Genomic DNA, 23,118 nt, shown 5'->3' with positions numbered 1-23,118 from the left:
ACAGCCCAAGCACTTTTCTTCCTTCTTTTGTCTCTCATGCTCTACTGTGGAGTCATTAAGCCACTAGAGAAGAAGGAAAACAAGGGGACCTCCAGTTGCAACCAGCAACACTTAGGAAGCGGGAAACGAAGGAAAAACAGTGGAAAGAAAAGTAGGAAAAAGAACCCCCCAATTTTTGTAGTTGATTCTACAGTTAATTGAATAAAATTAAATATTTTTTCTTTTTTTTTTTCCTTTTTTTTATTTCCCACCGTGTCTGTGCAAGCAACTTCACATGTTCTTTTTGGAACCAGTAGTGATTCAGAAGCAAACTTCAGCAAAACAGCTTCAACCAAAATGCAATAAGCAGGTAGGCCAGTGATGTTAAGAGGATAATTGAGAGCTGTGTTTTCTGCAATTAACAGATTGAAAGGAAAGGAGATGGAGATCGGTTTAAAAAAAGAAAAAAGCTGCAGTTATGGCTGGTGTTATTTAATTATTTCCGCGTTAACAATGCAAAATGAGGGTACACTAAATATAAACCCTTACCTTTAATTGTCAAGCCTGTCCTGATCTACTTGCGCCGGAAAACCTAAAATCAACAGGAAGGAATGCTAGCAGCGGTCCGGTTACCACCGAAGAAGGACTGGGTGTAAGAAAAGAGGGCAACGTGCGTTAAAAGGCAAAACAACGGAAAGTAATGCAATCTGAGCAAAAAAAGGAAGGTTTGTTTTCTTGGCTGCCTGCATCCTGAGCTCACTTTAAATGACAGACTTTTCTTCTCTCTGCATTTCAATTAGACTGTGCCAATGGGTAAGCGGGGAAAGGAATATTGATGAGGCAGCCTGCGAGCGAGGGCGGGAACCGGGCGCTGGCGGGTATTGCCACAGCAGACGGAAAAGGGCGCAGGGCGGTTGTTTGGGTTCTGCCCTACCAAACCCCTACTTAGCACGAGGCGGGCGGCGGACAACGTGGTCTGGGGGCCGCCCTTCCCCCTGCTGAGCCCTCGCGCGCCGGCGAAGTTACCGCGGCCGCCCGCCCCGCGCAGGCAGTAAGGCCCCGGCAGCCCCTCCGGCGGGAGCCGCCGCGCAGCAGGGTGACTTGCATCTTCCCCGCCTGCCGCGCCGGCCCGGGGGCAGCGGGCACGGCGCCGTGACAGCCCCGCGGCGCCGCCCCCGCGCCCCCCGCCGCCCCGCGGGGCAATTCCGCGCCCGCGGAGCCGCCGCCGCCCGCGCGCGCCGGCTCCGCGCGCCCCCGCCCGCCTCCGCGCCCAGGCACGCGCGCTGCCCCCCGCCCGCCGCGCGCCCAGGCACGCGCGCGCGCGCGCCCGCCGCTGGGGAGCCGCTCCGTCCCGGCCGCTCTCGCCGCCGCCGCCGCCTCCTGCCCCGCTGGCCGTCGGCGCCCTCCCTCCCCCCCCTCCCCGCCCCGGCCGCCCGCCCGCGGCTCCCAGGTAGGGTCCCCGGGGGTCCCCGCCCGCCGCGGGCAGCGGGGGCCGGCGGCGTCGCCCCCGGCGGCCGAGGCGCGGCCCCCCCGGCCGCGGGCAGCACCTGCCCGTGGCGGGGCTCCGCTGCGGTCCGCAACTTGTCGCCCTGCGGGGGCTGCTCCCCCGCCGCGCCCCGCGGCCCCCGCGGCGGCGGCTGTCGCCGGTGCTTTGCCGAGCAGCTGTCGAACGTGTTGGGCGCTCGGCGGCGGCTGGGGGCGGCTCGCCCGCGGTCCCCGCACCGAGCCCCTGCGAATGGCATGACTCCCCCCCGCCCGCCCCCCCGGCTGCGGCGTGCCGTAGCGAGGCGAGGAATGGTTAAGCCCCGGTCTTCTTATGCACGCGTTTTTTATTTTTTGTTCCTTGTCTTCTTGGGGCTTTCAGCATACGGAAAAGGAAAGCATCTGATGCGTCTGCTCACATGCCACTTTTGATCATACGTTGCCTCTCGGCACAGAGCAGGATCGTTGGGAAAGATGGAGATACAATAAGTTGCTAGTAGTGAAAAGTGCTGCAGAAATCCAGTGGTTTCCTTTCTCCGCTGAAGTGACATATTTTTCCTCGGGTTAAGTTGAAAGCACGCCTTGGCGGAGACTGGCTGTAGCTGAGAGTGGGTTTGTGTTCTTCTTGCACGGTTAGGTTTTGCAAAGAGCAGCGATGAAGAGGAAGCTGGCACCCTCCGAGATGCAGTTGGTTCTTCTCATTTTATTGGTGTGGCTACCAACAAGGTGAGAGGATGTTTAATTTTGTTATTCGGTACAAACATGTATGCTATGATCTGCTGAGGGTGAGCTTCTGTGAGAGGTTATAAAAGTATAGTATGTAGTAATGTAATAAAAAATCTTTCTTAGCTGTTTGAATGCAGTATTACATGGTTTCCAGAGCAAATGCAGTAGAAGGTAGTCTACGGACCATATAAGCCTAATTTCTTGTCCTTAAGCAGTTTGTGAATCGATGCTTTATTTCACCATTAAAAAAATAGTATTTCCGTTAAATGCCTTATTGGATCTTCAAGATTTATTGGAGTTACTGTATCACTGTGATTCTGTACCATACAGAACAGTTAAGATGGAGAAATAGATTATCATGAAGTCACACAGCAAATCATGGTCCCTAAAATAATGCTCGCATATTTTTTAATACGGGCATGCCTTTTTTTTTTTTTGGTCTTTTTTTGATCAACATAACAGAATTCAAAATGATACTTAAGCTTTAAACCTCTAGGTGGAGATAGCATACAACTTCACAATCCCATATAATAAAACAATAGCCTCATTTATTAATCAACTTTTCTTATGTTGTTTAAAGTTCTCCATTTCTGAAGTGACAACATAAAAGAAAGTAATTTTAATCACGTAATAGTTTTGTGTTGGTCACAGCCCCTAAACGTGCAATTAATTGTGGTTTGTAACTTCAGTTTACTTGCTTTGGTTCTGACTGCAGTAGGTCTTGTCCTAATATGATAAGGGTCGTAAGCTAAATAATGCAAGTTTCCTATGATTTAAAGAGTCTGCATTTATTTTTGCCTATTTCCTAGTGAACAAAGTATTTCCTGAAACTATGTTTCCTATTTCACTTTATGCCTAACTATGGTGCAGTATTAGTTGAGTCACAGTGGGCCAGATCCTGCAAACCTTACTCAAGTGAGTAATCTCGCTGACGTCAAAGAGACCACATGCGTAATTAAGGAGTTTATGCCTGAGTAAAGTTTGCAGGATTCGACCCTAATTTGATGTAATTGTATGATCTAATTTTTTAGTGGTGTCTTGAGTTCAAAAAACTGTTGTATCTCAAAAAGAAGCTTAAAAAATGGCAGAGACTTACAGTACAGAAATACATTTTAAAAATAAAAAATGAGCCATCCAGTAATTAAAATTGGGAAAAAACTCACACATCAGTGAAATCACACATGGCATTTTGGTATGTTCTTTATAAGTTTTCTGATTTTGGTCGGTTCTGTGGTTTATGTGACGGAAAGCACAGACTGCAATGATTTACATTTAAATACTTCCTCCATGCTGTTGAATTGGGGACCAACAAAAAGCCCTGTCTTTAATCATTTTACAGCTTGCTTTAGAGAAAACGTCACCCAAACCTACTTCTGGTTGGAGAAGGAAGAAAACCTGCTTGTTTTTGTGGCATTCAGAATGACTCGATCAGTCGTTCATTTAGAGATGATAAATGCTCAAACATTTCGGGTTAAAAATGTAGATGGCTGAAAAAGGTATGAACGATAATGCGTGTAGCATAGGATGCTTTACTTCCTTAATAGCAATATTCTGGTGTTAAGTAGGTGAGACTGATGAGCTCATTTATTTCACATGCACGGTGCTTAAAATTGCTGGCACAGTAACATTTGCGTGTGTAAGGCTTTCTGCATGGGAGTGTTTCCCTAGTACACAAACCCTTTGGTCCGGGTGTCCAGGTCTGGAAGGACTGTTCAGCACCAGAGCTGAACACAGGTTCGTGTTCCAGACACTAGTGTTTTCCACAGCGGTGTGACCCATAAAGGCTGTAACGACTCTGTCTTTATCGGGGAAGTTTGAAACAATCAGTGCTCTATAGATTCTTCTTGACACTTCATTTATGATTCTTCTTCCTAGCCAACTTCTATCTGCGTCCAGTGGAACATCAGATAGTGCTTTTTATAACAAAATAGCGGTTTAGAAACATGAAGGCTATCCACAGCTATCCTGCGGCTTGCTAGTCAGCATCGGTGTTCCCACCCACCAAATACTGACATCAGAGGACTCCCTGAGCATGATCGCTGGAGTTTTCCCTCATGTTAGTTCTGCTGGTCATGTACGTTACATGACCATTGGGTGGAAGCATATCCACAGGATTTATCCAGAGATAGAGTATACTTAGGTGAGGACAGATAGGATAGAGCTGGAAGGAGACAGTTTTGTGTGCGGGAACCCGGGTTATCAGTCCGGGACTGACATGCCACTGGGGCCTGGGAAGCTCTTTTAGGCTTTTGCACCTGCACACCCACATGTGTTAGTGGAGCTTGAAACAGCACTCACGGTGATGCAATGTTGACTAGAAGTAGAGGATACTGGAAAATGACTTCCTGGAAATTTGAAATAGTATATCATAACTCTTACGTTTCTGAACATGTTATATATAATTTGTGTATTCATATACTCTTAACTACACCCTTCCTGTTAGAGGGCAGCAAGTTAAATATCCAAGGCCAGCCTGCAAAAACTGCATGTTGAGTGTACATTAAAATATATCTAGCACTTTCTAAAATGTAAAATGTCTATTCAGATCAGTGCTGGCTGACTCCCTGGAAGACGAAGCTAAGAATAACATCACCATCTTTACAAGAATTCTAGACAGACTTCTGGATGGTTATGATAATCGTCTCAGACCTGGATTAGGAGGTAATAATTAAAAATTGATTTTAAAGAATCAGTTTTAATGTTCAGATTTTATGCAGTGATATTCTTCCTTCAGTTTTTGTTTTTCCTAACAACTGGTATGTATCTTGATAAATTATTTATAACTCTATATTCACCCAGCTGAATCATTTGAAGTTTGAGGAAGATAACATCTATGAATGGAAAGGAGGCACTTTCACACATTTATCTTGAGTAAAAAGAAAAAAAAAATCTGGTGATTTAACATAGTAAAACAGAATGAGAACAAAAATAACATCTAAAGCTGTTATTCCAGTCAGGGAATTTTGGTTGAGCAAGGAATGCAGGCTTGATTCCCTGCAATGCGATGAGTGTATGTTTTCAGAAATCTGCACAAGTGTGTTGTGTGGTGTGTGTAAAATCCACATTTTAGATTCATTCCTTGTCCCAGTAAATTCAACAGGAATGTTGTATTTTTGACTTCCTTGGAATTAGGATTTCACTGCTAATTAGCATTTTGTTTCTGACTACCTTGCATGTATTTGGGCATTTGAAAAAAAAGAAAAGAAAGAAGGGAATACTGGAGGACAGAGGTCACTGCACTCTTGTGCCATGACTGTCAGTTATTTTTCAAAATGTTAGTTCACATTTTCATTTTAAAGCTGTATGCCAGCTCATGTGAGTATGTAAGCAAGAAATTTAAATCATTTGTTTGGTGTTGGAAGTATTACTGTGCAGAAAGATCTCTATGGTATGGGGAGGGGCAGAATATCTTGTTTTTGATAATATTTCATCTACTATTATTGTTTATCTTCTATTTATACTATCTAACATAAATATTTATATATAGAATATAACACCGTTACTGTTATTATTATTCATAACAGTTTGGGTAATTTTAATTTTCAACCTGGAGACTCTTTCAGCTTGCTAAAACTAATTCTAGTGCAAAATCCCTGGAGCCTTTCCTGTTCCTGTTGATTTCAGTAAGATCAGGCCCAAAGCTAGAGACCTGCTCTAACTTCCATGGAAATTGCTCTAACAACTCCGTTTGATCAAATTAGGAACAACACTCTTCCATCCTGACCTGTGGCTCTGCTGCTGCCCTGGTTCTGGAGAATCTTGGCTTACATCTGACACAGCATAAAGTGGGAGCTGGCGCTGGCTGGAAACAGCTTTCTCATTATACATTAATCTTAACCTAGGATATCTTTTCATTTCCATTTCTGGCCTCTGTACAGTGGAGACTTGTGAAATGTTTTATATTTAAGGACTTTTAAATTTAGATGATCCATAAAATGAGGCATACAGCACTGTTGATGTGAGAATTTATATAGTGATGTTTTACATGGAGATTTGATTTCTTTGCAAAATACCTGAATTTAAGAATTTAGACATAGTGTACACATAAATGCCTTGCAGGTGACTTGCAGAAACATTTCATATCACAAAGCTTGTGTTTAATTGGCAGGGCTTTTAAAATAGTGTTTTTTATTAGAAAAATAATGAAACATTCTTTTCTTGTTTCCAAAAAGGAATGTGCGATTTAATGAGAGCAGTCTGCAGTTCCTTTGCATATCATGTATTCTTTTTAATATTAAAATTTACATTGTTGAAAACATTAATTTTAAAAATTATTTTTCTAATGGATTTTTATTTTAGATTTTCCATTAAATCTACTTCAAAATTCCTCCCTGTTTTTCTCTGCCAAGCCCCCTAGGTAATTAAAATATACTTTGGGAGCATAAAAATTAAAGAATTAACATCTGTTTGATATTGGTATACATGGCAATCAACCCATGCAGAACATGTGTGAAATGAAACTGTGTCATGCATATTAAACCGTGATGATTCTTGATACATCAATCTTAATCTGCATGAATACTTCAGTTGTGGATGGACGGATTTGTATGGTTTAAAAGAATGCTTCTGAAAGCCAGTTGTGATAATCCATTATATGAAACATACCAGACAATGCTTTTTTTTTGTACATAATGCTTAGGAATTATGGAGTTCCATATTTCAGGAATTTTGTAGCACTTTATTCCTTTTTCTCTATTGACCTGTACTCTGAAAAGAAAAATGGGAATCGTTCATCTTTTTTTTAAACACTCTGTGCCTATTGAGTCCTGATAGTTTCTAAAAGTGGTTTTGCATAGACTACTGCATTTTGACCATGCCACATGCCATTAATATACTTACTCTCTGTTCTGTTCCACTTGCATTTATATGAATCTGAAATAATTCAACTGAAACGAGTAGAGCATTTACTTTGGCATAGCAGCTTGCATTATCCTGCTACGCTGCTATGACTGAGACCAAAATTTGTCCTAACGTGCTCCAACAGACATAGTCCAGGGTCTGAGATGGATTCTTTGAAAGTCTTCTGAAAGCAAGAGTTGTTCACCAGCCCGCTTTCACCTGTTGTGAAAGACATTTTCAGAGATGTCTTACAGCAAAAATTCAGCTCATTTTAAAGAATTATTCATCTCAAAAATGTTTTTAATAATGAAAAGTGTTAGCTTAACACTGGCATTTTAGCTAGTTATTGACCAACAAAATGGAAACGTATAGGCTCCTTCAAAGACTGTATATAAATTTAACTAAGTAATTGTCTGTTTGGGAATTTGTTCTTGAATGTAGGGATAGATTTATAATTAATTTTACGGGAGACTTGGTGTGAGTACTTACAGTACGTAACTGGTTGCTTTACTGATACATCGATACAATTCAGAACTGAGTACTCTTTTCTATAGCCTGTTAAGGCAGCTTTAACTTTCACTGGTGATGCAGCTCTGTCGTATAAACAGGTTTTGGCTGTTGGCTATTGCCTCCCTAGCAGCTGGGGTCCTTGAATGATGTATGAACATTACAGTGATGAAATAGCCTGCAAAATGGGCGTGGGCAGGGAAAAGAAGACACTGCACTGTCCCCTGAAGCCGGAGACACCTCATACGACTTAGATAATAACATGACCTACTGTGTTGATATGGGTGGGCATGAGGGTATTCAAGGGGAGATAAATTTTTCTCTGTACTCATTTTATGCTAAGCACAGGATTGCAGCTGGAACACTCTTGACTGCACTTTCAGTTCTGACATGAACTATTTTACCCAAACATTCCATGCCATTTCTGTTCAGGCATCAAAATAAATTACAAGTTTGGCTTCAAAACAAATTCCCTATGTCATTAGCACTAATTTATATGAAATACAGCCATGCAAATGATAAGTCATAAAGAGTTTGATTGTTTATGATTTTCTTCAAAATCATGAAGGTATTTTCTTGTATTTATTTGCCGTAATGTTTGCAAGACACTTAGGGAAGCACTTTTCTATAAATCCTTTGATTTTTATTAGTGTGTAGAAAAGGAAGTCCACAAAACAATGAACACTAAAGCTAAGCAAGGGACCAAAAGAGAATTTAGATCTTTAAATAATGAAACAACAGAGTGTTGAAGCTGAGATACAGCTGCATTCAAATCTGGATGTGATTGAATTATCTGTCTGCTCTGTCTGCTTTCCTCTGCCCCATGGACAGACATGATTGAAGGAAAAAAGGGACATAGATTAAGGCAATCCCCTCTTTTAATATGTTGAGGTGCTTGTGTATTAGGTGTATCAGCAAAAACATACATATTTTTTTAAAATGGTAGCTTCTTTTTAAAGATGAAAAAGAGGAAGGAAAGGAGAAGGAATGGAGATGATGCTAGGATTTTGATGTCGTGTTGGGTACTTCAGTAGTCTTACCATCTCCATAAGCTATTCAGCCTGCTTTGCTTTCTCACGTTTGAAATTGGCATTTCCAGCAGCTATAGAACTTCTGTCTGTTCTACTCTCTCAAATTTATAAAATATAATTGAATACAAGACTTAGAAAATATAAAATTTAAATCTTAAAAAACCCACAAAGGGAAGTTACAAGAACAGAGGACTGGACTTTATAGCCTGAAGGCCAGATTTTCAACTTCCATATTGACATCGAAAAGAGCTATGCAATTTTATACAATTTCAGGACCTTTTCACAAACTGTGGTCAGTCTCACCAGCTTCAGGAATGGCATTCTCATTGTAACCAAAGAAGTGAATGTTGGTTGTTAAAAAAACTGAGGAAGATCAGATAGTACGTAGGTGAAAACTAAATACCACTATGGTTCCATTTTGAAGGATCCATCTCTGCTGCAAGGTGACTTTCAGATGTTCTGATTGCTTTAAACAAGAATCTCCATTGCATTTCACTTACAGACATACCAAACCCTTTTTTTCACATTTTGTAAATAAATCGAGCCGGAAAACTGAAGAGAACTTAGAAGGATTATTGCCGATTGTTGCTATCAAGAGAGATGGTGAGCAGTGAGCACTTGCGGGTATGATCATTCCTCTTTGCAGCACTGGATATATCATTGCATAGAATTGGTGTGGTAGCGTAGAGTATGAGACTCTGTGATTAAAGGTTGTATGATGTGTTCACCAATACGAGCGAAAAGGGAAAAAAAAAAAATTTTCACAGAGTTTTTTTTTCCCCCCCCAGATCAGGAGAGCTATATATACGTATGCATGTGTATGTGTATGTGTGTGTGTGTTTATCAAAGAGTTGTATGTCTTCAGTTGCCAGGAAACAAGGCCATGATCATATGCTGATAATCTGGAATATCTTAAATTTAGGGCAGTATATTTATATATCTCTGTGATTCAGAGTTTTTAATCAGCTGTAGAAGAGTTTGTAGCTGTAGCAGTCCCCTAGCTGGGCATTCAAAACTTAGCAGAGTCTGTCAGCCTCATCATGCTTAATACACATTCACAGTATCCTAAAAGAAGGTCCTTCGACTATTTTTGCTGCAGAACACTATAGGAGAGCTTTCACTACTGTTTTTAAAGAAAAAGTGCAGTTCCCCTGCTCAGTTCTGGTTGCTTCCTTAGCCCTTCTTTGCTCTCGTTTCATCTTTTGGAAATGGTAATGTCTCTCTGCCAGTGCTAGTGCAGAGCAATTCAGAGCAGCACTTGCATTTTCTGAAAGCCCGCTATCTATGTAGTTACGCCAGGATGCAAAGGAGTAAACTACTGTATGCTCTTTCTTGGGCATACCTGGAAGTGTCACATGGAATCTGGCCATAATAGTGCTTTCAGACGAGTCAGTGAGAAACTCAGATTAATTTATGTTAGAGTTGTGGATAATGTATATTGGCAAAAAGCATTCCTTGTAAAAAACAGCAAAGCAACAGAGAGGAGGATATGAAAATCTCATTTAATTAGTTATCCAGGGCATGCAGATGGTGCTAAAATCCAAGAACAGAACTAACTCAGTAGCTATAAGCATGCTAGGGAATGAATCGTTAGCAAAGTGGAAGGATGAAAAACCCTCAGAAACTGTTGTGATACTGAAGAACAAACCAGGAAAAATGATGTAGGATAGGAGAGTGGCTCAGGAGCGAAACAAAGCTTGCTTATTTATTTATTTATTTATTTATTGAACGTCTGTGGATAAATCAACAGTGAAGATATCAAAATAAAATTAATGAGTGCAGAATATTGCAATTGGGGAAAGTGTTGCACTGTGCAAAGCAGCAAAATGCTATGCTTCACAACAGTTGAACAAAAATCTAGGTACTTTACTATAAAGTTTATATGCCTATAAAGGAGCTTGTCTGGGAGGATCTCCCAGTTCATTGAACTTGTATATTCAGTACTTTCCTTTTTGTTTTTCCTGGCAAAGCATCAGCATTTGCTTCTAATGCTAGAAATACTGCTGATGACACCAAGGCTGAATTAAGGCTTTGCTTACTTTTATCTCAGCTACAAGGAAGACATGAAAGCAGATACTGCAGATTTCTGTGGAGCTCATTGGAGCTCATTGTAAATCAGATGGACAGGATGGCTTAATTTTCAGCCAGATTTGATGGGCTAAGACAAACATCGCCTTTTTTCAGTGATACATTTATTGCGGGTTATTTAGAAACTGGTTGAAAAGCAGTGGTCTTACTGATATCCAAGGTATTCTTCTGTTGACTGCTTCCCACTAAGGCCTCTTACCATGTTACATAAATCTTGCAACAAGTCTGCTCCCCGAAATACAGAGCTGCTTCTCATTCAGGCTGATTAGTTTTAATAGCCAAGTACCAAAGGATTGCAATATTATAGTTCCAAAATTTTTATTACCCTTGTGAAATCATACAATTTGTATAATGCCACCTGAATTGGAAATAGAATTATTATTTAAATAATATAACTCTGAAATGTTTTCAGAACTATTTAAGCGCATTAGAAATTCATCCAGGATATCTTTGGGGGATTTTAATGGATTTAATGGATTTTTAGTAGTGGATTTTAACCAAGCAAAAAGTGAATTTAAAATGTAGAAATCAATGTATATGTTGCTTACAATGAAAAAAAAGTTAGTCGTTCTGTAGCAACAAAGACACATTTTGTAATACAAAATGAATAGTATTCTGGGTTACACTAAAAGGTATAGTTATAAACACAAATCCTTTAATGTTTACTGCTACGATGTAGTCATGGAGTACTCAGTTTCGTATATTCTTTGTATAGGAGACACAGTGAAAGTTACATTTCAAATCTTTTGAAGTTTGCACAAAAAAAAAAAAAGAGTGCTAACTAAAGAATGTAAGAAGGAGGCTATAGAGATCTTTTATTCGATTGTATATTCACCTAAAGGTGTTAAGAAAGTTTTGGTGAAGAACTATTAAACCAGCAGTTAATAAAAGCATTGATGCTCTTTGAATTTTTGGTTTAAGATACATAGGATACAGACAATATTTGGAATACGCTGTTCTTCACAGAGCTGGAAAAATGGACCTTAGGAGTATGTTTGATTTAAGGAAAAATGGTAGTTACATCATACTGTGATATGAGTAGACATCACTGTTTTAGTGATGTTGATTTCTGCTCATGTGACAAGTAGTCATTCATAACTTTCTTTCAAGACAATTCATTGGCAAGTTTTGACATTTTATTTTCAATGGAAACTTGGGGTTAAATGGACAGGCAGAACTCCTTCAGCTTCTTTGTGTGGAAAAGGTTGGGTTTTTTTAACCTTCGTTCTTGCAGACTCTAATGGCAAATATATATTTATTTCCTGTATTTTAGCACCCCATAAATAAAAACTGCCATGAGACACACCTCTTACTATGTATTTATATTCTGCATAGCACAACAGGCTGCTTCTACTCCATTCAATGCCTGATTGTGGTGAAAACAATGTAACAATAGTATCTCTATTTATGAGACATAATCTAAAATGATAAAAAAATGAAGAAATACTACCTTTTTTTCCCCCTCCTTGGCTTTACTAGGCAAGCTCATAACTATTAGGCCAATGATGGTGATTTTCAGCACAGTCACAGAGGTGGCTCAGAGATGTGGTGGCATCTCCATCTTTGTGGAGACACTCAAAGTTTGACAGAATATGACTTGGGCAACCTGATCTGTCTTTAGAGCTCAGTCTGCTTTGGACCTTCCAAAGGTGCTTTTTAAACTGAATTATTCTAAGATTCTGTGACTTATAACCAGCAAGACATTGAAATAATGGCTGAAGTTTTCCATCGTAATTGGCAAATGTGAAAAAATTATTTAGAATGTCAGTTCTGGAAGATATAGCTGAATAAAAATACCTGTGTAGATGAAAGGTTTAGACTGCCTATGGACAGTGGAATGCACAGTGTTGTACAACTCTTGAGCTTATTATTCATGAACAGTCCACTGTGATGAATAGAAAATTTGGGGTAAATGGGAAAGGTCTGGAAAAATGCAGAGGATGTATCCTTTTTTATGGTCTTTGCCTTGGATTTTCTAACATTCAGCAGAAGCTGGGACTTGACTAATAGACTAAAAGTGACTGTAGCCACGTTTCCCACTATCACCATAACCTGGAGTCCTGAAAAGGGTTAAAGATAGGAAAAGACAGTGTTTTAAAGGAGAGGCACTGTATTTCATTGAATCATTCCCAGTTCACTTTGTCATCATTAGATGGGCAGCATACAGGGAACTGAAAAGCTGTACAACACTGCGTATCCTAGAGCTCAACACCTCCTCAGGAAGCACCCAGAAGCCTCTAAACCCTGCCCTTCTGAAGCGTCCTGATGAAGGTCTTCCTTTTTTCTTCTTCTGTTTTCATAGTTGCCTTTTCCCTTTCTAAATACCTATTTCATACATTCTTCTAGAAAGTGCCCAACTCTCTTCTTTGACCAAAATTCCATGAATTTATTTCACTCCGTCTAAATATAGCTTTCCCCAAATCCTGGCCAGACATGCCATGTAGATGCAGCTGTCTAATTTTGGTTTTGGTTTTTTCTTGGTGTTATGAAACCCAGAGTTGCCTTACTCTCCTCCCAGGTACAGTCACTTACGTCCAGCTGCCTGAAAGATTTCATATCTAATTAAACTGGATTGGGGAGTTTGAAATGATGTGAGGGCAGACTCCTGGGTAGGTAGAAAGCAAAGATCCTTCTCTACCCACAGATTGCCTGGCCTTTTTTTTGTGCCAGTACAATTTTTTTTGGTGTTGTTGAGTGGTCTGAGATAGATCTGTTCCTTCTGGCAGTATTCCTGACTACATATTCCTGCTTCTGTTTTCTTGGAATGCCACCATTTCATGACCATTTTTAACAATAACCTTTTCAATGCACAATCTAGTGCATCCAATCTTTAGAATTAGTAGTGTGGAGAGAGAGAGGTATTTCATCAACAAGGGTCATACAGAGGGACATGGTAATTGCCAGTACATTAAAACTGTATCTGCTTTGTTTTTTACAGTATTTTGGTCTGTATTAATTGTTGGTATTAGTAGCTCTTACTAGTGGCTACTATTAGTATCTAACAGTAGCTTCTAAAGACTCCAAGAAGCAGAGATGAAGTAGAACATAACGCTGTTTTTCAACAACGTAGCATTAGGGTAATACAAGCCAAGGTGAAAAACCACTTTGAGCAAGGAACAGGGGAAAAGGCAGGAGGGCAGGACAGAAGAGATAGATAGTGAAGGAGGGAGATAAAATGGTGATATTAAACATCGGCCTCTTTTAAACAACTGGCAGATTAAGACAGCTGAATGATAGTTTTTTCAAATACCCTTTGGAAACTTGAAAGTAGAATAACATAAGCAGTTTTATCATTATGGTATATGCATGTATTTAAATTTCTGACATTACTGTTTTTCAACAATGAGTCATCTGTCTCAAAAAGCAGCTATAGAGGATATATCGGATAACATTTTGTGTTGCTGTACAATTCACCAGCCTGCTAAATTAAAGCATCAGCAGAAGATTTTGATTTAATACTGTCAAAAGTCTAATACATTTTAGTGATAAGAATCAAAGAACTTTAATATGCCAAGATTAATCTTTAAACACATTTTTATGTCTGTTTTTTCAGGTTAATGCTCGAATTAAATTAATCACAAGCTAAAGGAAGTTTTGTTTACCACTGTCATCCTAATAATACTTTGCTTTATAATGCAGAGTACGTCAGCACTAGTTTTCTGAAACTGTCTGTACATCAGGAAGGTATGGTTCTGCTAACCTTCTGGAAGTGGTGTTGCTATTTGGGAACTATTTGTGTGATTACTTTGTAGCACGTGGCTCTTGATTTACATTCTGTAATTCCTTGCCATATGTTGAGGGCTATTTAATAATTAGAGCAGTTAACTCTGTGAACGCAGTGTAAATCAATTTCCCTCTTACCTGGGATTATTGTGCACATCAGAGGACATGAAACATTTTAGTGAAGTTGTGGAGCTGCAGTCAGAGATTGGATTTAGTTGCATCTGACCAAATTACATTCATTTTTTATGTCCATACATACATATTTGGTCCTGCACATGCATTTTTTTTTTGTTGAACCAGTGGAGATCATGCATCCTAATCTGCAATTGGTTTGGAAAAACCATGGATGCCCCATGTTCCATCTGCTTAATCTGTGTTTTTTACAAACTGTGAGTTAAGTATCATGTAATCTTGTAGTGTTATGACTAATAGACTTGGTTGCAATCCAAATTCAGTGTCATGGACCACTGACCTTCACTGTGTTCTGACACGTATAGTTCAGTAAGAATCAGTTAAAAACTAACGTATGCTGTAAAACCTACATGTCCATTATATGTACATTATGGCTTTTCTCACAGCAGTGACACTGAAAATGCATCAGAGAACTCAGGCTACTTTGCAAAAGGGGTGACTTTTATATCTGAGTAAATACAAAAGCTACACGAGGATGAAGTAACTGGGAGGTATCATCCACTATTGGTAATGGAACAGATCCATGTCTCCAAGCACCAGTACAGTGCTCTGTTTTACAGGTCACATAATTTCTAACACAGATTTGACCTGAGTGGAGAGGTTTATGCAGAAGATATATTCCACCTGGAAAGATGACTTCTAAATAAGCTGTTTTTTGAAACGCCTAATTTTTTTCTTGAGGTGTTTATAAACTGCTTGCATTTGTGATCTTTCATGTGAGTGTAGTTTGCTGGAGTTACCTATCTGCATTTAACACCTTCTTCTGTTTTAATTTAAAAAATTGCATCCTGTTGATCAGTTAAATACCTAAATGTCAGTAAAGCAATGTATCTTCTGACTGAAGGATTGCCTGGTTGTTAGGAGTTGTTCTTCTCTTTGTTGGTCTCTGTTGCTTGGTGCCGATTCTCTCATCCAAGAGAGGTAATTGTCTTCCAACACATTCCCTGCTTTTTCTTTCTTGTATCCATTCTCAGTTGTCCTAAGATAATAGGTTCTTCAGACCACTTCTGTCAGGAGATTGGGAGTTATTAGAGCTATCCTTTTCCATTCCGTCAAGTGTGTGAGCCTTTCAGCACAACACCAGAGAGCAGAAAGGGAATAGAGCTGGGGGAGAGTCTGCATTTATCTTTAAGAATTTAGAGGTGGGTTGAAGGGACAATTGCTGCCCTGAATACACCAGCCTAATGTTCTAGATATTTCCTTCTGACTAACTATCTAAAGGCTACTCTAGATGCCTTTTTATTCTCATTATTTGAAGTAGTTTATATTTTTCACAATTTATAGGCTCACTGAGTGAGGAATGAAGTCCCTTTGGATGAGAAGAGGCTGAGGAACAGTTGTAGTGTGGAGTATATAAATGAGGAAAAACAGAATTTTGAGCCTTAGATTGAGTGCTGTGTTAATAAAACCCCTCTGCCATCCGGAGGGCATGCCATGGCATTTCATGTACTGTCCTTATCAGTGTCTATAGTGTTAATTGAGTACCAGAGAACTTCTTTCTACTAGATCTTTAAATGTGAACTTTGAACTGCATTGCCTCATGCAGTTTCTGAACAAAAGGGAAGAGACTTCCTCCTGGAAAAGTAAATAAATAAATAAAGATGAGAAGGGAGAAATATAAATGCCTGTTGTTTGAGATAAGGGAATGGTCACATCCTTAATAATCCCTTTCCATCTACGGGGTGCTAAAAGCTGTCAGAGAATTCTTAATTTTTTTACCAGGCATTTTGTCTTTAGTTGACCATAAAAAAAATGAACAGATAATCTTGTTTGCTACTGCATAATATGCTATTTTTAAAATAACCAGTTGTTTTAAAATAATATTCTGTGGTAGATGCTGTCTGCATTTTCACAAAGCCATAGTATCTGCTCAGAAGAATATGCAATTTAAGAAAGTGGATTCTAGTTAAACTCATATTAGGCATTGTTTCAAAAAAGAAAAAAACCTGTTTTGTATTTTCTGCCTGTAAAAAAACCAACTGTTAATTTAATATTAAAAGCAGATTCTTGTCCCAAATATATAGCCTTTCCACATATAGAAGCCTGATGGGTTCTGAAAGTCCCATGCACAGCCAGAGGGGAATTCTCTTGTCACAGGCAACCATGAAAGACAAATTTGAGGCTGCCTAATCCAAGCTCTGGGAGTACGTTTTAGAGGAGATTCTGGGAAACACTGCTGTCTGTAAAGTAGCTTGGAGACATTCAAGTGACTCAGCTGTGGGACTTCTGAGTGCTACAGTACACTTCTTGTAGGCACATTACACAGCCTTAATATAAGACCTTTTTTTTTTAATTATTAACTAGATAACAGAAGAGTAACTGACAACTCTGTAACATGTTAAAATGGGATTTAAAAAAAGATTGCCCCGTTACTGTCCATGTTATTTTTTGCTCATTTGTGGGGTACTTGTTCGATTTAAGTATTAATATGATTCTCTGTTGGGTCAAGCCATGAACTCGTCATTTGTCAGGACTCCTATTCCTCCTTTCCCTGCATTTCAGCAACAGTGGGGATCAGGGAGGTCTAAAGAAAAAGTGTGCCTGCTTGTTCTTATACACCCCGGGTATTTAGGGTGTTAACATACACACAACCTCCAGCTGATTTTAGTAAGTCTGTGCTAGCTTTTTTGAGATGATTAGAGTAGTCTGGATAAACATTAATTTCCTGTACTTCATAGTTATTTCACCTGGCTTAAAATAGGAACTGCTGGCTGATAGAAGGATTAGAATGCTGCCTAGTTTTTTTGACAGTGTGTCACAATCTTCTGAAATGCTATTACAGAATTTCATACAGCGTTACCTATTAAAAATATATTCAAGGCTCCTGCTCCAAAAAATGCATTAAGAGTGCCCACTAAGACACAGCTGTATTAAATAAAGGCACTACCTTTTTCTACCATTGGTTCCTGTCATGCTTGAATGCAAAGTACAAGGCTAGCAAAAGATAAAAGAACTGTAGCTCCATTTTTAATGACTGTACGATTCAGGACTATAGTAACAGGCACTATAAATGGACAGTAAAATTAATCTGTCTGAAAGGATCATCCTTTTCAATGCTTTCTTAAGTCTGTTGATTTCTAGAGGAGCTCCATCAGCCTTTGGGACTTCGGAACATGTGAATTTCATACTTTGCTCTGATAGCAGCCAGCCTTGGGAAGATGCCAACCTCTGGTGACGATGAGTGTTTGCCACAGAACAAGCAGGACTGTTCTTCCCAGAGCTTTATCCCAGTTTCTGTCAGCTCTGGGATGCCAAGTCTTTTTGCCATGGCTGACCACAGATACAGACATTCTCCAAAGGCTTCCTCTGAAGTTGGCCATCACCAGGGGAAGCCTTTTTCACTGACTCCAGTGGGCTCTGGCATGCTACCCAAATCTTCATTAAATAGTTAACAAAGGTAATAAGCACTGTGACAGTGTCTGTTTTAGCTTAGAAAAAGTAGTGTGTAGCCAAAGGGTGAAATCCTGTATGTATTATGTATGTATTCTGACGGTTCCTTGGTCACTCCAGTGTGAGTACTGTGGCCATTTCACATGCCCTTGATGCGGAAGAACTTTAACCTCTGATGTTCTTCCAGGGAATTATGAGAATTCGGGGTTTTTTTAATGTTTGGAATGTGGGAAGGTACTGCAGGAGAGCCACCGCTCATAACTTGTACTTGCACTGGCAAGTTGACATGTTACCAGCATAAGCCAAAGCGGCTCCTGAAATCGAACCTGTAGAAAATCTAGGCTGAGCGATCTTGGCTAGAAAAGCACCTGTGCCTGTGTAAGAGGAGATGAACAAGCAAATAATCTAGCAAGTAAAATCAAGTGAGTCAGGAGCCACTGTGCAATAAAGGCATATCTTAAAAAGCCCAGACTCGGCCACTTCATGACTGTAAAGAGAAACTTGAAGCTGCTGCTTTTTTAAAATGATACTGCTATTATGGGGAGGTGTGTTTTGGAGTACAGGAGGGGCTGGCAGAGTGAGTGTATCAAATGGGATCATTTATAAATACTGTGACTTGGAATAAAGCACAGAGATTAAACCTGAAATTAGCCTCTAAGGGTAATGCAGAATTTGACAGGGTGTTCCATGACTCTTAAGTACCAAGGACATAAAATTCAAACATTTAAAAAAAAAAGAGAGAGAGAAAGACTTCTGAATATAAGTTTCTAAAATCTGAAATAATTTTGGGAGTTGTTCTGCCTTACCTGCATGTTATGGTTTCCCTTCTAATAGCACAAGCCTCTAAGCAGAGTAGATGGAAATATAATTGCATGGGAATAATAACTTTGCCATCCCTACCTCTGTGATGACACCGATTCAGGTTGGTCCAAATAATTACTGCTCCACTTTATCGAAGTCTGCTCCCTTCCATTTCCAGACTTGTTTGAGTGCTCTTGTTCTCTTTGTCTTCCTCTGTCTCATTCTTTGGACACTGTTGGGGCAGTCTGGTTCATTTTAGCTTTATCATGCTCATCCAGTTGATCTAAACAAGGCAGTAGTCCCATTTGTTACTCAGCCTGGTTCTTATATACCATCTCTTTGCATCCTAGTGGAAGCTGTAGTGTCTAAAGGGATAAGGTTTAGGGCTGATGTTTGATTTTTCATTTGAATGCCATGTAGCTTTTGTTTGCCATGTGTTGTGTGTTAGCTAAGTTCATTTTACTTCAACCTTTTAAGTAACCCATCGCAGTAAGATCACATTTCTTCCAGCCAAACTATTGAACATTTCGTGCAACTCCAAATAAAAATGACTCACATCTGTTGTTTATTTTAGAGCTGAATGCTTTTTAATTATTTTTCCTTTTTTCTTGGTGTGTGAGGATGTAATTAAAAGGGAACAATTTGAGATTTGGTGGATTTCATGGTAGTCTGGCTTCATGGGAACAGATTTCATATTACCCATGTGTTTAGATTGTCCTTCCCAGTGATTTCATTCACTCCTTCTTGTTCCTAGTTTCAACATTTGTTTCTCCCTTTGTTAATTGTACTATAGTCAATACTACTGTTAATAATTGCTCAGTTGTCTCATATGTTTATACATCCAAAGCATCCATGTTGCATTAATATCTTTACAATGAACCTGTAAATCGGAGGAGTACTCTGTTTAAAAGATAGGAAAAAAAAAGCCAGAAAGATGTTTAGTTAGTTAATTGCTGTCTTAATCACTTTGCAGTTGATACCTCTGAGATTCTCAAAATGTTGCTTGAAGTGCCAAAAGTCTATGAAGTGCAACAGTAATGACCAAGAGTATCTACATTTCTTCTTTTCCCCATGCAAATTAAGTTATGCACTTCTGGGTTGCTTCAAACTCTTTCTCATGTTTACCTACCAGCAGGATTCAAACCAGACACTGGTTGGCCCGATGTGATGTGGGCTGCACCAGTCAGTACGGTAGCCTTCTCATCAGGGATGAAGTACATTCGAGCTTAAATGTCTTATTTATTCTTTGCCTGATTTGGAAAAGGGATCTGAATCCATGTGTCCCACTTTCCATCTCTGTTAACTAGACACAGGGCTTTTGATCATTCTGAGAGAGTGGTTTCTTCCACTAGAGATGGTTTACTTTGTATAAAATATCTACATATGTGTCAGAACATGGACTGCGACCTATGTTTTGTACTGCTGGACTGCAATGCCATTCACAGTCTTTGGCCAATCAGCCATACAGGCTGAGGGCTTAGGTTTGGCAGTGCCTACATCTCCTGGACCCCATGTATAGTGGAATTCATTGCTTCAAACAGACAGGTCTCCTTTGTGGAACATGGGAAAAGCTAGGCATGTTGGCACACCTCAGAAATGGTGTGGGCATAGCCTTAACTGTCTGCAAAAGCAGTTCGTAAAGTCAATAAACTGAGTGGGGACCTGTCAAGCTAACTAATTAAAAAATGCTGGAGAGAGGCATGCAGCTGAAGCCTTTTCTTACCAACACAGGTGAAACATCAAAGTTTGGGTGGGAAAACACTACCAGTCTCCACTTCATCTGTTCACAGTGGTGTGCCCCATCTAGAGCTCGTGCCATTCCTTCTTTCCTGAAAAGAGCCATGAGAGTAGCAGATAGCCTGGAATGATGGAAACTTGTGAGAGAGAGAGCATCTCTTGTCAAGTGCATGCTCTGATTTAAAGCAGAGACATGAACTAAAGTTACTGTGTGTCAGGGTCTGTCTTGACCACAAAAGTAAATTTTCTAAGATAGGGCGTGCTTCCTCAGTCTTTGGAAGGAATTGTTCTGCTTTGTGTAAATAATTAGATATTGAGCAGAGACTTCAGTTTATGTCTGCTGCATCCCATGAGTACTGCTAGGCTGTGGAATCAGTCTCTTGCTTGTTTTCTTGCTTTCTCTCTCAAATTCTTTCTGGCCCAGTAAATTTATAATTATTTATAGCTTGAGGAACTCATTGGGACTTGGTTGAGAGCCAGTTCTTTAAGCTGTTTGGCAGCATCAGGATATTTTTGCCTTAAGGTGGAAATATAAGCAGCCAGGGAATTTTAGGTACTGACAACGTTAGATGGGAATTTGGGATTAGACAAATATACGTGCAAAATTTAGTCATTATGATCTGGACCACAGAGACATTCAGATTAACTTTTATTGATTTAAGTGGAAACTTGGAGCTTAAATAACTTTCTGGAGCTTGTCCAATATAGTTAAAGAGATAATTGGGCACCAAAATCAGTCTTTAGCCCTATCCTTAAGTGACTTTCTCAAACTTGTGGAGGAAGGCTATAATAAAGTTAAAACTGCACCTCAAATGTCACTTGTATCCAAGGCTCTTCATTCACAGGACCCTTTGGAAATATGTTTAATTTTGTTACCTGAAGTAATAAGGTCTGCAAATTAAAGGTCTCTTGGCGGAGAGAGAGAGAAGAAAAAGTAGTAAAGGTAACGTTTGTGTATGTGATCTGCACTCTTCTTTTTGAGTGAGGGTTAAACTCCAAATCTGTCATATGCATCTGAAAATTGACTTAGTGATGTGTAAATGTATCACTCAGCACAGAGAGAACTGTTTAATTTTCTGTTTGCTATCTGGAAACAATGGTCTTACAGTTTGCACCAGTTTCTTTTACATACAGGACAAATCTGAGCAATTACCCAACTGTGATGTATCACATTATTTGAATTGCAGATATGCCTATGTTTCATTCTGTGCACATTTTGTGGGTAACCTACACCTAAAAAAGATGTTAGCTCAGCTATAAACATATCTGAAAATGTTTTCCCAAGTAATATTTTTTTACTACAGAAGAAAAGGATGTTGACAGTTAAGCTAAACATTTTTTTTCCAGGTTAATGTGTGTGTTTTTGATGTCAAAAAGTCCCACTCATCTCTAAAGGTACACCTACTTTTAAGTGAAGTTTTGTATTACAGTAAGTTCTCCCTCAAGTTTATATTTTCCTGCAATTTCGGAATATATAGCTGTATATTCAATTTCAGAATAATAAATACTACTTTTCTGAAATCAAAATTTCAATTCAATAATGGGCTTGTACACAGGACCAGATATTCAGTTAGTCTAAATGACATAATGGTCTTTTTTGAAGAGTACGGTATTGCTTTACAGGGTTGCCCAACTTCATGGGTTCTGTGTAGGCCTTTTGGAGGGTCTCTGATAGTCTTTACATGGAGCTGTCTATTTTGTGTATGATACAATGTCTCTTAATAGAAATAAGCTCTTCAGAGCAAAATCAGTTGGGGCCTGTTAGCCTGCTGGCTTTCAGTTCCTGTATCTTTCTCCAGAATGTTTTCTCCAGAATATATTCTTGTTCCAGTCAACACCATGAGAAATCAAGTAGACCATTTGATTCAGGTCTCATTTATGCCAAAATCAAGAGAGCAACTCTCAACAGTAACGCAGGTATTACTAGGTCTTACTGGTAAGCTTACTGTACATATGCTTTGTTAAAGATGGAGATTGAAAGAGAAGTTTACTTATGGCTCATATTAAGAAATTGTTGTGCCAATAGACCGAGGATAGAGTGAGGCTATTGAAAGTGAAGCGCTGATACCAAGGAGGGAAGTGAATTTGTTTCTTCTCACAGTTGGCTTCAATTCACAAATTGGAAGTGTATTTATGTAGGCACATGTGGCTTTGAAACTGTTGTAATTTAACAGTGGATAATGAATGAAGATGCTGAGTAGTTGGATAGATAAAACTGTCACATAAAGCACCAAAACCAAATATAAAGAACAACTGACAGAACAGTATTTTGAAATATCTGCATTCCTATGGGTTTTGCTGCTCTTACAGCTCCACGTTACAGGACCTCCTCTGACCCCCATTCCCTGCCAGCCAGAGAGTGTCCTGAGCTGTCAACAGACACACTAAGGAGCTTGTCAGATAAGGGCAGCATGTTGAGTTGGAACAGTGTTTGATGGATTAAGACCCTGGCTATTTCACCTGTGCAATTCCTGACTTGTATTATGGATGACAATTTCAAAGCCTTTGTGCAACATTGGCAAGCATGCCCTTGGAGACCATATTACAATGTCAGAACAATGTCAATTCCAGTTAAATAATTTTTTGTAGCAAAATAATTAAAGGAACGTCAAGCTTTTGACAG

General features: G+C 39.5%; 1 protein-coding gene across 1 annotated transcript in view; it reads left to right on the top strand.

The window, feature by feature from the left end:
- The first annotated feature begins 2,116 nt into the window (after positions 1-2,116).
- The window catches only part of GABRA2 (gamma-aminobutyric acid type A receptor subunit alpha2), a 56,704-nt gene continuing 35,702 nt past the window's right edge, over positions 2,117-23,118 (top strand). Inside the window, exons 1-2 of the mRNA XM_059817464.1 lie at positions 2,117-2,187; positions 4,733-4,848. Coding sequence (XP_059673447.1) covers positions 2,117-2,187; positions 4,733-4,848 — 187 coding nt within the window. The remainder of the gene's footprint in view (positions 2,188-4,732; positions 4,849-23,118) is intronic.

The sequence above is a fragment of the Gavia stellata genome, chromosome 5, assembly GCF_030936135.1.
Source record: "Gavia stellata isolate bGavSte3 chromosome 5, bGavSte3.hap2, whole genome shotgun sequence".
NCBI lineage: Eukaryota > Metazoa > Chordata > Aves > Gaviiformes > Gaviidae > Gavia > Gavia stellata.
Note: the sequence above shows the minus strand (reverse complement) of the source record. Positions and strands in the feature narration are given on the sequence as shown.